Source organism: Chinchilla lanigera, unplaced genomic scaffold (genome assembly GCF_000276665.1).
Source record: "Chinchilla lanigera isolate Chin_1 unplaced genomic scaffold, ChiLan1.0 scaffold00059, whole genome shotgun sequence".
Classification (NCBI taxonomy): domain Eukaryota; kingdom Metazoa; phylum Chordata; class Mammalia; order Rodentia; family Chinchillidae; genus Chinchilla; species Chinchilla lanigera.
The window spans coordinates 12,534,168-12,550,584 of record NW_004955460.1 but is presented as its reverse complement, the minus strand read 5'-3'; the positions used below and the strand labels follow the sequence as shown (position 1 = coordinate 12,550,584).

Genomic DNA, 16,417 nt, shown 5'->3' with positions numbered 1-16,417 from the left:
CTCTTCCTCTTGATCTCTTGCCAGACCCCCCCTGTCCACGCAACAGCCAAAAAGCAGAAACTTGCTACTATCATCTACCAGTTGAGCACCCAGGGAAGAGCATGGGTAGAGTGGCTCTCGATACCCTCAGCAATATGGCGGGAAGCTCTTTTCCCCTGATAACACTAAGGAAGCCAAGCTGTGGCAAAAGTGTAGAGTAGGGAAAAAGGCACTGGGTAGGTGCTATCTTAGCAAGGAGGGGAACGCACTCGAGAGGACAGACAGCATAGCAATTGTGGTTATTTCTGGCTTAGAGATGACTAGACCTGGTTCTCTGCTTCCTGGCTGCATGAGGACTGTGGAATTTGCAGATGTATTCCTAATATCCTCAGAGACGATTTTTCTAGTTTTAGTCAAGTAAGTGTTTGTTTTACCCCTAAGATGTACAAAAGCCATATGATTTGATGGTGAAAGGGTATGTTTTAGTCACTTTCCTCATTGTTGGGACAAAATACCTGACACTGGCAAGTTACAGGAGAACAGGTTTATTTTGGCTCACATTTTAGAAGATTCAGTTCTTGCATGACCAGCCTGCTCCAGAAGCGGCAAGGTGGAAGGGTCAGGCAGAGGACAGCTGCTCACCTCATGGCAGCCAGGAAGCTGAGTCAAGGGTGGAGAAGGGCAGGGAGATAAACCCTTCTGGGTCACAACCACAGTGATCCACCCCTTCTGACCAGATCCCACCTCCTAATAGCCAGCCAGCCTTAACACCCCATAATCCAATCACCTTCCAGACACATGAAGCTTTGAGGGTCATTTTAGATCTAAACCATAACAGGGCTCAATATACAAAAGACATATAAAAACAGGGAAAAAATTACTTCGTCTGATGGGGAATTAAGGTCCATTGTAACTGCATAAGCAGGAAAACAGCTTTATGAAGAATGACTGAGATCTGGGCGTGAAGGTGCACTGTAACTCCAGCACTCTGTGAGGCTGAGACAGCAGGATGGCAAGTTTGAGCCCAGAACAGGCAACTTAGCAAGAGTCTATCTCAGAATAATAATAATAAAATTTAAAAAGAGCTAGGGATGTAGGTCAGTGCAAAGGCCCTCAGTTCAGTCTGTAGGTCAGTGCAAAGGCCCTCAGTTCCCACCAGTACTGGGGGATGTCTGAGAAAGCTTCTGAGGATAGCAGGTATGCCCGGGACACCGCAGGAAGCAGTGGGCAGAGGAGAAACATCAGCAGAATGGTGGCTGAGGAGACATCTGCAGAACACTGTAATGATGGACACATTTGTCAAAAGCTACAGAATTAACCAGGCGACACACACCTGTAATCCTAGCACTTGGGAGGCTGAGGTAGGAGGACAGCCATGAGGTCAGCCCTAAACTACATGGCAAGATCCTGTCTCAAAAAAATAGAACCAAACAAAAACAAAACTCAAAAACACAACCCCACAGAACTATACAACACAAAGAGCAAACCCTAATGTATACTATAACTTCAGTTGATAATAATGTATCAATACTGATTCATCAATTACAAAAAATGTATTACATGAATGCAAGATGTTACTAATAGGGGAAACACTGGGCAGGGGAGGGATGGCGGAATGTGGGAGCTCAGGCAAGTTACCAAGAATTAAGACAAGTTTCCAATTAAAAAAAGTGCTGAAGATGTTGTGGTCTGCTTGGCAAATATTTACACATTCTAAAAATATTTAAGATTACAAAAATTCTAAAGCTAGATTCAAACCAGAAATTAAGTTACAACACCTACAATTCAAAATGAAAATTTCCGGGTAGCTGCAGAGGAATTAACATGAGCAGAAAAGGCTTTAATCAGTGGACAGTTAAATCCTATTCCAAGGGATTCATGTTCCAAAACTGCTATCGTCAATGCAGCTTCTAAAATACTATTTACTGTAGAAAATATATTTTTAAAATGATTAAGTCCATAATTGTAGCACAGAAGTGAAGGCTTTTTTTTTCCCGAGATACGGTTGCATACATCTTTACTGCAGGACTGTAGTACTTGAAATGTCTTGTGGTGTGTGTGTAAGCATGAGTGTTATGTGAGAGTGGGTGTGTGTGAGTGTGTACTAGGATGACGATTGAGGGTGTGTGCTGCATGTGATTCTCTCGGAATTTTGCACTGTCCTCCATGAGATGCAGCCATGCTGCATTCACTTGTAGCAATGATCACACTGTGAAAGTTCTGGCAGCTACCACTACCTCACAGGGGAGGGAAACTACAACTGCTGCTGCCGATATCACCCTTACTGCAACACTCCCACGTTTCAGGGAGACCGAGCCCAAGTAGCCTGACACAGCCCACTGCCACTAACTTCCCAACAAGCAGAGTCACGTGTTACAAAGGTCTGCCAGCTCTGTTTTCTCATCTGAAACATGACCCTTCCCTCGCCTATCCCCAGTCACTGTGGGGCCGCTGTGGTTAACAAACAAGGGATTACGTGAAAAGGGGGTTGGACACTGTGAAGCTGGACATGGGAACTTTTTCAGGACTGTTACAAGGTGCCAAGAAGAACCAGAGCTGCTGATCCAATCTGCTACAGGTGCCACCCAAGTTGCCTTCTATTCCCATTATGCATGGGTACCAGGGTAAACAGCAGGGAAAGAAAACTGATCACATCATCCCTGCTTTTAGAGAACCTCAGTTAAGCAGCTGGCTAACAAAATCAACTTCCCTCTGCTTGAATAGGCCCTTCTTTAGTGGCCGTGCCCACATCAAAACAGCCTGCTCTCTGCAATGAAGTACAAAGGGCTCATGGCAGTGCCAGCAGAAACGGGCCAGGAGGACAAAAGGCTACCACTTACCACTTCTGGCTCTGACAACCAGGTTGCTGCCTTGGGCAGTATATACCGAGAAATGAAGGAAAAAGAGGCCTTTAAATCAGCAGACATCCCTATTTCCCTCTGTGAGGGAAGACTACACCGAGCCTTTTTTGGACACTGATGTGAGGTGTCTGTTGTACAAACGCCCGAAGGAGCCTAGTGTCTGGAAACTCCTAACTCTGCAACTGTGTGGACATGCATGGAGAGTAGGACTGGGACCCTCCCCTGCTCTCCATATTAACTAACTCTTTAGCTGTATCTTTTTGCTCCTTCCTGCTTGTAACTTATCTATATGCTTATTGTTCTTATATGATAGAAAGCACTCTCAGGCAATCTACGGTTTCAGTTTGCCTTTTTCCCAGATGCAGTTTTCCATCAGTCCTTGTATGCTATCCTCCCCACACCCGCTTTTGGCTACAGTACTTAAGAGCTGCCATGTCATTTCTTTTTAATTTTCCCATGCTTTGCTCTCCGCCAGCCCACTCCCTCCAAAGCACTCTGGCCAATTTTCCTGACACCATTTTCACCTACTTGTCTTCTCAGGCCAGACCAAACTCTACTTTCAGTCCACCTCTGAGAAAGGAGGTGAATAAAGCTCAAAACTGGCCTGGACTGAGTGAATTTTCTTCTCAAATCCTACTGGTGTCCTAGACCTCTAGCCCACTCCCCAGGCCCCTGAGCTTGAGTTCAGCACATTGTCCGCCTCTGCCATGGTCCTCTGGGTTTGAGGTCCCCTGCCTTTTTCCTGAGTTTATGTTCCAGAGCCCTGGGCCTGCTACTCCCCAGGCTGGTGGGCATTAGGGTGACTATTCAGGATGGAGGAGACTAAGCCTGAGCTCAAGAGAAGTGCTATCTACTTCCTAGAATCCTCCCTCTCTGCCCTTGGCTGTGGTGTTCAGACTGGCATTAGACTCAATTTGTCATCTTCTGCTCCCAACATTAGAAGCGATTTGATAGTTAAAACAGGAGTCAGAGAGACGGAGATCAAACTCTTGGCTGTTTTGCTAAAGAGCTTGGTTTAGCTTTGCAGCCAAGTTGGCCTGCTCTCCTGCACAGCTGGACAAACAGGGGCAAGGAGGCCCTCTGCCTGGTGGTATGAAGGAAGAACATATGTTCCTGTGGGCAGGTGGCTCCAAAGAAAGGGTGCTGAGCAGCCATCTCACTCCCTCCTGGACTTGCCAGTCTAGCAAGGCACACCTCCCTGAACAAGAGGCTAGACAGAAACCAGGCAGCTAACCTCCCTCCCCAGGGGAACATCGACTGGGAAAGTAAAGATGCCAATTCTTGGAGGAGAACCCCCAACCTTCTCTGACAGGGTTGCTCAAGGAGCAAACACCATCACAGAGAAGGTGCCCCCGAGACAGGAGGTTTCCCTGTTGGGCTGGCTGGCTCATCTTTGTAGTTTCGGCAGCACTGAGCACAGAGGCACTTCAGAGGTGCTTGCTGACTTGGCTTCCGAAGATGATTTCTTTTAATGAGACATCTGCTCTAACTAGTATGTTCTGCTAGCCTTGGTATGTTTGTTTAAAAACAATCTCATTATTGCTATACCAAATATGTACTGATAAGAAGGTAAATGACCAGTTTTCTGTTTCTCAGTTCTGACCAGCTAATCTCCCCAGGAGCCTCTCATCCTGGCCCGTATCATTCCACACTTTTAACAGAGTTTTTGACCTATATCTATCTCACCAAGTCATCAGAACCCTGGGGAAAAACATTTTGTCTCCCCATCCTAACACTAAAATTATGGGAACTTTATTTCCTTGAAAAAAACATTTAAGTGGCCACAAAAATATAAACAGTTATTGGTTATGTGTATGTGCCAAGAATTGTAGACATAAAACAGTATGAGCAGGAGCCATGTATGGTGGTGCAGGCCTATAATCCCAGCACTTGCAAGACTGAGGCAAGACCATCGCTGCACGTTCAAGGCCAGCCTGGGCTATATAATGAGTTCAAGACCAGGCTGAACTACATACTGAGACTCTGTCTCAAAAAATAAAAAAATGAAAACAAAAACAAAAATAGTATGAGTGGAAAACACAGATTAAAGTCTTGCTAACAAGTATTATAGAAATTCTAAACACAAATGTCTGAAGTGGCTGGTCCTTGAATCTGTAATGAAAGTCACACGTAAGGTGACACTTTAAACAATAACCATCTTTCCTTTCTCAGTTAATGTCAAGTCTTTTGTTTGGCACACTGTGTATCTTGTCTAAAAGACAAACATAATTCCAGCTTGAAGATCAATGTAATTTGCATCTCTTCATGCTTTGTCAATGACTGTGGCAGTATAATCACTGTGACCAAAGCTGACCACTGGGTTCTTGCATCAGAAATTCCTCAGCAATCAGAATCACAGCCCCGGGACACTGCTTACCTGGTCTGGACAAATTTCATCATGTCTCATTGGTGTCAGACAGTTCCATGAGACAAAAAGTGTATCTCTTCCACCCAAGCTGTATTCAGAGCGTGGCACAAAGTGCCTGCTTTCAATGACCAAGCAGGTCTGCTGCTGAGAAAGGCTAGAGTCAGGGATACTATCTTACCTGGACACCAGGAACAACAGTTTGTGCTGCTTTGGACTACTTCTACCTGCTCACAAACCCTCCCAAGAGTAAGAACCATTCTCTTACTGTTCTGTGGACACTGCACACCCAAAGTTCAAGTTCCAAACAGTTGGTCTATGGAACCACCACAAAGACATTGGTTTCTCTAACAGATAAGCTGACACAGAGTGCAAGATACGTCTTCCATAATGACAATGATCCTGGACATACCTGAACACTTATCCTAATGCAGATGTAGACAATTCAGTTTTTTTCTTTTCCTTTTTGTGATGCTGGGGATGGAACCCAAGGCCAGGCACATGTTAAACACATACTCTACTCCTGAGCCACACCCCTCCCTAGCTCCAAGACAATGATCTTAATTGGCAAATGAAACATACAGAAAGACTAGCACACAGGTCAGCAACTATCATTCACACTCTGCTCACCCCTAAAAGGAAACCCAGTTGGTGCCAAGTGGCAGATTTTCCCATCCTGGCTCCTCCCCTTGTGGCACTGGGTATTGAACTCAGGTCCTTTGCGCTAAACTATTTCCTCAGCCCTTTAAAATTTTTTTGTTTTAAATTTTGAGATTGAATCTCATTAAATCACTAAGTTCCCCACACTGGGTTGGACCTGGCTATCCTGCCTCAGCCTCCTGGAGTGCTGGGATTTCAGCTCTTTTGACAGAGATGCAAAGAAGACTCTAATTCTTTGGTTTAAATAAAAGCGATAATCCTTATAGTATGAAATGAACCCACCTGTTGTTAGGGGCTGGCATTGCCCTTCAGGTAATATAAGTGACACACCAGGTCCATTATGCAGCATTAGCTTCTTTGGCTTGAAGATCACCCTATAATTATATCTCTAGATAGGCCTTAAGTTTAAATCTGCAGCTCCACTTTAAAAAGATACGATCCATGGACCCACTCCCAACTATGTAATAACAAAATAATTATGAGCTGTCAACAGAGCACTACCTGGCATCAAGCACAGCTATATTCCAAATCTCCCATGACAGATGACGGAAGGTCAAAGACTGCTTCTCTTACAAGATCTGGTTACAATAACCAACCTATAAACTTGGAAGCTGGAGGGCAAGACCGATCATTTATGGCTCTGCATCTCCAGCAATGGCTAAAGGGGTCTCTCTGGATTTTCTTTCAACTGATGGAATGATTTTTTCATTTGTTTGTTTGGAATTATAAAAGGACCAACCATGTGTCCAAGTATAAATTTGCTTACTTAAATGCAATTTGCCAACAAGGCAATAAAAATCCAACTGTGCTCTAGACCCCCGAAGCTGATTTATGCTCCTGCCCTCACACAAACCCACTGCAGATCCGAGTGGTGCTTCTGAGCTCTACAAACACAGGCTCTTGCAGGACAGGCGCTCCAAAGTGCTTTACAAAATACAATGGAGGCTTCTTCTAAGTCTGAACACCTTAGCAAAAAGTGTGATACAACAAACAATTTTAAAAAATGAAATTTTGGTTAACATAATCCTAGATATTCTACAATAAAAGTTGCTAATCTGCAGTCCATAGGCCACTTGTAGGCCCCCTCTTGGCATTTAGGATGTCCAGGGAACTTGAAACTACACACATGTATATGAGTTCTGTAGGGAGGATGCCCTACTGCTTCAGCCAGAGTGCTGCGACTGCGGTCTCTATAGCAAGCTACTACATTCTGATCACTCCTTTAGACTAGAAGTCCACCTGGCTCTTATGCTGATTCTTTTTCAGTATGTATAGCTGTTAGAATTTTCTTAGTTGGTAGGTAAACGTAGAAGTCCAAGATGGTCTCATTTGTGTGTTCTTCTCTACCTGCTGAAATGCTACAGAGCCTTCAAAAGCTAGCTCAGATCCACTTCCTGGACAAGGCCTCTTACAATGGCCTAGCCAGAAGTAATCTTCCCCCTGAGTCACTTCTGGCCCTCCACAGTCATCTTGTACATAGTATCCATTTCTACTCTGCACTGCAGTTGCCTGTGCAACTGTCTTTCCAGCTTCAAGAATGCTGGAAGTGTTTGGAATAGGTAGTATTCACTCTCCCTTTCACTAGTAATTTTCTTTACGCCAGAGTCTACTTTATCAGATATTTAATGGACAGTACTCATTTGTTTTCACTAATGCTGTCATGGTATCTGTTTTTTTCCATCCTTTACTTTTGACCTATCCATGTTGCTTTGAAGTGAGTTTTACAGACATTTTTAAGTCAACTCTGGCAACCTCAATTAATTTACATATTTAGATAATTTACATTTAAAATAAGTTCATTAATAATGTGTTGAGGCTTAATTTTCCCCTTCCCCCCTTTTGGTTTGTTCTGTTCTTTCTTCTGGATTATTTAAATATGTTTTAAGATTCCATCTTATAGTTGATTTCTTTGTTTTTGGTTTTTGGTTTTTTGAGACAGGGTCTTGCTCTGTAGTTCTGGTTGGCCCTGGCTCTGAACTTACTATGTAGCCCAGGCTGGCTTCAAACTCTTAGCGATCCTCCTGCCTCAGCTTCTTGAGTGGTGGGATTACAGGCATGTGCTACCACACCTGGCTTATCAGTTGATTTTTGAGTATAACATTTTGAACTATTTTCTTGATAGCTGTTCTAGCTTACAATATCCATATGTAACTTATCCCAGTCTGCTGACATTGGTGTTTTACAATTTAGGTTAAGAGTAGAAACTTCCATTCAGGTCACTTTATTATCTTTATTTTTTAATATGAATGTCTTAGAATTTCTTATTAGACTCTGAGTGCCACATTGGGTTTTCCTGGGTTTTACTTCAGTCATTAAATATAATTTAAGAAATGCACAAGAAATAGGATATTCTATTTATATCCTCTTCGTACCTATTACTAGGGTTTACTCAACTTCTTGAATCTGTGTACATTTATATCTTTTGCCAAACTTGGGAAGTTGTCAGGCACGATTTATGCAAATACTTTGCAGTCTCACTCGCTCTTTCCTCTTCTCTGGGGACTATGACAACAAGGCTGTTTGCTCTTTGGCTATAAGGACCTCCAGGTCCCTGAGCCTGTTACCTTGTTCAATGGGTTTGTAACATCATCCCATGCTGGGCCTGGCTGAGGCCAGGAAAGGGAGTGGGTAAGCAGCCAGCCTCCCCTCTTCTCTGTCTGTGTCCTTGGTCCTAGGTGAGGCTGGAGGCTCGATTTCTCCACTTAACCCTGTGGACCCTCTCCAGTGAGGGAACTGGAACACCCCTCACTGCTTCCAGGTGAGAATGCAGATGCCTGTCTTGCCCTAGCACCACTACCTGCTGGGCCACTTGGAAAATCACTCGGGGCAGGAAGGAGGAGGGAAATCAGCTTCCTCTCAACACTGCTGAAACCTCACTGGATGGTGTATGTGGTTTCTTCTTGGAATTTGGCTGGAGAAGGTTGGGCATTGCTGCAAGGGCCTTCTGTATATGTCTACTCCTCTTCTGGGTCTATTGGTCAGGAACAGGCCCATCCTGAGTTCTTTTCCTCTGTGCCTCTTGGCTGTTTCAGTGTGGCTTCTGCAGTGGCAGGCAGGAGGTAGAGGACACCCAGGGTACTCACTGCCTGTCCTTACTCACGTTCTGAAGTCACTGGGACACCTGCCTTCTTTCCACTTTGTTTTGCATGCTTGCTATATCATGTCCAAAGTCTTTTTTTTTTTTTAAGAAATGGAGCTGCTCCCGCTTGGAACCAGGAGTCTCCATCACTCTGGTCTTCTGGTTCCAGGTGCAGGGCTCTTCTTTTAGGTCACGGGTGAGCTTGAATTTGGATATAGGAATTGTATAACTTCTTTACTTCCAACTGTCCTCTGCAACTGATCGTCTGAATTTCCTAGTTGCTTTTGCATGTTGTAAATAACATCAGGAAAACTATGTGGTTTGTTTCTTTCTCTCTTTTCCTCTCTCTTCCTCCCTCTCTGGTTTCTTTTTATTTTGTCATCTTAAAGGGATATTCTCTAACTTCCACAGTGGGCTCTCCTTGAAGCTCATGTATTTGGTGTTTTGGAAATTGTGGAATAATGTGGGCTTTTTTTTTTTTTTTTAAATGCAATACAGTACTATTCAGCCATAAAGAAGGATAACATTCCTAGGTAAATGGATACACTCTGAGACCATACTCTTCAGTGAGTAAACTGAACACACATATGTAAATATTGGATTGTTTCTCTGGTGTGAGAAACCAAAAGTGTAAATAAGGACCAAAATATATAATAAATATTGTGAAATAGGCAGAAAATGCTCAAATGGAAAGGGGAACTAAGGAGGGTAGAGGGGGAAAGGAATGAAGGAAAAAGAAAAAAATAGAAAAAAATGATTTGTAAATAAGGAGAGGAAGAAGGGTTGAAGGAAGAGGAAGGAAGGGAAATGAAAAAAAAGAATTAAGATATATCATGTACAGGTACAAATTCCCTATGATAAATGTGATCATTATGTATATCTATAATGTACCAATAAACTTAATTAAAAAAAAATGCTGTGATGATAGTGTGTGCCTCGGTCTGGTGGAAGCTCAGCAAAGCCTGGATTTATTCCACAGAGGTTCCACTCCCTGATCTATACGTGATGCATTATGCTGCAAGAGCATTTTTAAATACTGAATGTCACATCCAGTTAGATGGAAGCTGAAGGTATTTTTGCTACATGGACGGGAAATCACAACATCATACATATACAGTAATTGTATTCATATTCATTTAATCACTCCAACACCAAGATGCTTTATGTGTAGATGTATTGCTGATTTTAGGAATATCTTGGAGAATAAGATTATTATATTGTGTGGTCTTTTTTTTTTTTGTTTTTTTTTGCTTTTTTTTTTGTTTGTTTTGTTTTGTTTTGTTTTCCGGTACCGGGAATTGAACTCACAACCTCGTGCTTGCCAGGCTAGCGCTGGGCTGATGAGCTAAATCCCCAGCCCCCTGTGTGGTCTTTTTTTGACACCGAAACAAAAGAATTAAGTCCAACAAAGTATTCAAGGCATTGTGCTGGGTTCTGATGAGGGGAGGGACAGAGAAAGCTTTCTGACTTACTAGGATTCAAGTTACAACTTTTCTACTTTATGAGGTGCAAAAGCCGGACATACCCAGTAGAAACCTATTTCAAATTTTGAATGTTGGTTTTTCTGGGGCTAGTGAAATGCACTAAGATATTCATGATTGTGGGCAGCAGCAGTGAGCTGTAGATCACAGCTGTGCATGATTATGAGGGTAAAAAACTGCTCTTCTGCAGCTCCTGTGTTCTTAAGATAAGGTGCTTGTTAGATTAAGTGTATATTAAATGCATTTTTGACTTACAATATTTTCAACTTGAGATGAGTTCACTGGGAAGTAATCCCACTGTAATTTAAGAGGCCTCTATAAAGACAAAGAGGTGCATGACATAATGACAAAGGGTCAATAATCCCAGGTGGACATAATAATCCTCAATGCTCATGTACCACACAACTGGACCTCAAAATACATGAAACAAAAACTGACAGAGCTAAAGGAGAAACAACAAATCCTAATTACAGTTGGGGACTTTAATACCCCATCCTCAGCAAGTGACCAAATTACTAAACAGAAACTCAGCAAGGATACAGGGCTCAACACCACTGTGAACCAAGAACATCCACTGGAAAGGCAGAACACTCCGGCAAGCAACAGAATATACACTTTTTTGAAGTGTCTATGGAGCAACTACCAACATAAAGACCACAAAACATATACCAACTAGACCATAAACTACAAACTTATGCAAATTTAAAAGAACTAAAACCATACAAAATGTGTTCTCTCACCATAATGGAGTCAAACTAGCATTCAATAACAGAAACAAGAAAATTTCTAAGCATTTGGAAATCACAGCATATTTATAAATAATCCACGAGTGAAAGAAGACATTTCAAAAGAAATAAAGTGCACATGAAACTGAATACAAATGAAAGTACTACATATCAAAATGCATAGACACAGCTAAAGCAGTATAGAGAGGGAAATTTATAGTCCTTAACATGTTGATAGGGGCTGGGGGGTACAGCTCAGTGGCATAAGCACCTGACTGGCAAGCACAAAGGCCTGAGTTCAATTCCCAGTACCAAAAAAAAAAACCAAAAAAAACCCCCAAAAAACCAAACAAACAAAAAACCCAAACATGTTGGTATCAGAAAAGGGGCAAAATCGTTGTTATCTATGTCTCTACCTAAGCAACTAAGAAAAAAAGGAACAAAATAAATCCAGAGTAAATGGGACAAAAATAGTAAAGGAGGGGCCAGGGATTTAACTCAGTGGTGTGGCACCTGGCAAGCATGGGGGAAAATATAATTGATGGTATAAAAAACTGTTTCTTTTTGATTAAGAAAAAAAAATTAGTAAAACTTGTAAACCTCTAGGAAGACTGACAAAAAATAGAGAAGACACATATCATCTCTGTCAGGAAATAACAAGACATCAAAACTCTCCCTACTCGGGGGCTGGGAATTTAGTTCTAGCGGCACAGCGCCTGCCTGACAAACACGAGGTCTTGAGTTTGATTCCCAGTTCCAGGAAAAACAAGACAAAACAAAACTCTCCCTACTCTTATTCTATATAACACTGGAAGTTCCAGCCACTGCAGTGAGGCAAGAAAAAGAAACAGGAGACATACCTATTGGGAAAGAGAAAATAGAGCTGTCCCTACTTGCAGATAACATACTGGTCTACACAGAAAATTGCAAGGAATCCACAGGAAAGCTCTTACAACTATTGTGTTCAGAAAGGTCACAGGAAGCAAAAACAAGGGCAAAACTCAATCACATTGTTTCACTAAGAGTGGGCAGGCACATGGAAACTGAAAGTAAAGGCACAATATCCTTTACATTATTTTAAAGTAAGTAATTAGGTGTAAACTTAAAAGATACTGAAAAGTGGAAAAGGCAGATAAATCAAAGATATAAATGAATGAAGATATAGTGTGTTCATCAACTGGCTGACTCAACATAGTAAAGGTGTTAATTCTAATTTGATCCAGAGATCTAATGCAATTATTATCAACATTCCAACAAGTTTTTTTTAAATATATAGGCATAAACAAAATTATTTCTAAAATTTATATGGAAAACAGGCAAAGTCCTTGGAATAACTAATGCAATCCTGAAAGAAGATATAGTGGGAGAAATCACCCTATCTGATACTAATACTCATTTAGCTCCAGTAATCAATACAGTGTAATAGTATTGGCACAAGGATAGACATACAAATCAATGGAACTAAAGAGAACTCAGAAACAGACTGAAGACGCCCAACTGATTGACAAATATATAAAAGCAATTTAATTGTAGGATGGCCTTTTCAACAAATGGTACTGGAACCACTGAATAGTCAAAAACAAAACTATCTAAACCTCATACCTCATACAAATTAACTCAAGGTAGACCATGTACTTGAATGTGAAACTATAAAACTTCTAGAAAAAAGTAACAGAAAATCTTTGGATCTAAAGTTAAGCAAAATTCTCAGACTTAATACACAAAGCAATTATCCATAACAGGAAAAATTAAAACTGGACCTCAATGAAATTAGGAACTTTCGCTGTAAAAGACACTGTTAAGAGGATGAAATGAGAAATTTTTTACAGTCTGAAAGAAAATCTGTGCAAACCAATATCACAAAGGACTAGTATCTAGAATACATAAAGAATTCCCAAAATTCATCAATAAAAAAATAAGTAATCTTATTAGAATATTACAAAGAAATATAAAGAAACATTTCACTGAAGAGGGTAAATGGATGGCAAATAAGCACATGAAAATATGTTCCACATCATTAGGCATGAGGGAAATGCAAATTAGAACCATAAGAAGACTCACTACCCACCTACCAGAATGGTTAAAATTTAAAAAACAAAAATAAACAAAACAAAAACCCCAGCAACACCACCAAATTTCTAGCAAGGATGCAGAGAAACTGGATCTCTTACACAAGGCTTGTGGCAATGTAAAATGGCACATCCCTTGGGAAACAGTCTATCAATTTCTCCTAAAAATAAAGATACAACTACCATATGAGCCAGTAATTGTACTCTTGGACATTTATCCCAGATGTACAAAAACTTATGTACACATAAAAGCATGTATGTGAATGTACATACATGTAAGATTTTTTTCTTTATAATGGGTAGAAACTGGGACAACTCAGCCATCCTTCAACAGATGAATGATTAAATGGTGTACTACTCAGAAATAAAAAAGCAAGAACTATTAACATTCGCAAGCCCTTGCATGTGAATCTTCAGGAGATTATGCTGAGTGGTAAAAGCCAATTTAAGAGATCACATTGTATGTGATTCTTCATATGATATTCTTGGAGTGATAAAACAATAGAATTAGAGAACAGATTAGTTCCCACTAGGCTCAGGGAGGGGCATGAGGACGGAATAACTATAAAAGGGTGACATGAAGGACACTTTCAGCGATGAAACTGTTCTGTATCTAGACTATATCAATGTCAATATCCTGGTTGTAAGCTGTACTACAGTTTTCCAAGATATCACCATCAAGTACAAGTGGGTAGAGCATACATTTCTGTGTTATTCTTACAACTGCATAGAACTTTACAATTATCTCCAAATTAAAAATTTAATTAAAAAAAGATAAAAGACTAGGTTTGGTTCTTAGCTCTGCTACCTGATAATTAGGAAGCTGACCCTGAGTAGATTTTAAATTATTTATCCTCAATTTTCTCATTTACTAAATAAATAGGGCAACACCACTTGGAGCCTTATGAAAATTAAATGTCACATATGAAAGGCTCTGACCCAATATACATAGCACACAGTACTTTAAAAGAAATCTGTTAACACTAGAGCCCTATGTAAATATTATTCTAAACAGTATCATTCAAATATCCACAACTAAAGCCACTACAAAGCGACTTATTTTTGGTTTTAAATGGAAAGCTAAATTTCTAACTAGTATTAAAATGCTCACAACAGAAAAATGAGTTTAATAAGAAACTAACTTAGTAAAATTTGGGAAGGAAAATGGAATACTAGTTAACGTATCTTGTTTCTGTTGATAAGGAAGCCAGGAAAAGTTAGTATTTATATGCATCAGGAAAAAAGTTAAGACTGCATTTTTTTTAATGTACTTAGTACACCAATTTAGATTCAAGATCTATTTCTAAATATTTTCTCTGCCTCCCAAGTTGAAAGAAACCAGAATTTAAACTGGGAGATAGTCAGCCAGCCAAATCTGCCTAGTTCTGAGGTCCAGGAAGGCAGCGAAAATAAAATAAGGCTCTTTGACAGAGAAGTTAAGACAGTAGGCCCTGAGAGGCAATCCTGTACACTTCACCAGGGAAGATGAGGGGAATTTTGAAACACACAATCGATCTCTAGTGAGTTGCAATAGTATTTGGCCAGAGACCTCTCACTGTGAGGCTTCCGAAAGAGGTGAAAAGGAAACGGGTGACTTATCATTCAAATTACTTTCTTCCCATCGCAATCCCAAAAGAGCTATTTTTATCAAAAGGAAGTATTTTAGAAACAAAAATGTAAAGTGAGAATACTGGCCTAGAAGTCTGGAGCCCAGGATCTCACCAGTAAGGCTGGGCCCAGAGCTTCCCTGGGTCTGAAGTGAAAGAAAATGTCCCAGATGGGTTTCTAGCGCCCTTTGCTAAATTTAAAATCCCTCAGGCACCTTATAAACTAGTCTCCGGGCAGGTTTTATGGTATGACAAACTTCTCTCCACCTCTGCTTTGAGATGACTTTGCTCAGACCTGCCTGTAAGTTGGCTTCCCCAAAATAGGCTTGAGTAAAAGTGAGGAGGGGGCAAGGAAAGGGTAGAGATAAGAAACTCAAAGAGGAAATGACCCAATCTGGGTGCAGGACACTTTCCTTTGCCTACTTCAGTTTTCTTCACATTTCCTTTGGGGCCTTTCCCACACCTTTTAGAGGTGAGAGTCAGGACCCCAGACTCTGTCAACTGGAGTGTTTCTTTCACAGACACTGCAAAGACTATAAAAGGAACAAGAAAAAGAACCTGGAGATTTATCACAATGTAAGGATATTATTCGTATCCGATTCAAACGTAAGGATCTTGCACATAAAACAACGGTGCAACAATGGTGCAAATCTGGACACTGACTAGACATTCGGTGATATTAAGGAGTCCTTACAGTTTTTTAAGGTTGTTCGTGGTACTGTGGTCATGTTTTTAAAACAAGGCTTTTTAGCAACACACTAAAATGTTTTCTAAAGCAACTATACAACATCTGGGATTTGCTCCAAGCTTGCGGGGGCATAGGTGAAGAAGACTGGCTCGGAACTGATCACTGGTGAAGCTGGGAGATGGGTACCTTACAGTTCCTCCCACTATCTTCTCTACTTTTGTATATGTTTGAAATTTGCCCGCTAGAACGTAAAAAATTAAGACTGGTGCTGGTTCCCCTAAGCCTACTGAGCTCTTAAGGGCCTGCTGGTGAGCAGGGGAAGTTCGGAGTCCTCACCCTAGGCAGCTTCAGGGGAAATGCCAGCCACGGGGTGGGGGCGTGGGGGGGTGGTGTTCCTCTCGCACGAAGACGCCCTCCCTCAGACCCCAAGTCCTCCGAAGTTGGCCAGCTTCCAGTAGCTGTGTCCCCAGGCATCCAAGGAAGGGTAAAGCCACCAGGCCCTTGGGGAACTAAAGGGAATGTGCAGGGGCGGAGGCGCCCAGGTGGCCCTGAGGCTGCCCCCCGCCCCAACCCCGACACCGCGCTGAGGATACCTGCCCGCCGCCAGGCAGGGGACAACAAGGCGGACTAGGCCGGCGCCGCAGCGACCGCGGGGACCACGCTGGCGGGGGCCGGCTACCTGCGCCCCACCTGGGCACAGGTGTGCGGCGGGTGGGCGGGGCCCCGCATCACCTTGAGGATGTTGTCGAAGATGGTGTCTCGGAACTCGAGCAGCGCCTTCTGGTCGAACTCGCGGCCGTGGATGATGCGCATCTGCTTGAGGAAGGTGGACTTGCCGCTCTCGCCCGCGCCCAGCAGCAGAATCTTGACGAGGCGCCGCACCGCACGCCGCTCGCGGGCCAG

General features: G+C 42.0%; 1 protein-coding gene across 1 annotated transcript in view; it reads right to left on the bottom strand.

Annotated features, from left to right (window-relative positions):
* Gna12 (guanine nucleotide binding protein (G protein) alpha 12) overlaps positions 1 to 16,375 on the bottom strand; it is a gene marked incomplete at its 5' end in the record, with an annotated part of 93,881 nt that extends 77,506 nt beyond the window's left edge. Inside the window, 1 exon segment of the mRNA XM_005397862.2 lies at positions 16,247 to 16,375. Coding sequence (XP_005397919.2) covers positions 16,247 to 16,375 — 129 coding nt within the window.
* Positions 16,376 to 16,417: the final 42 nt, after the last annotated feature.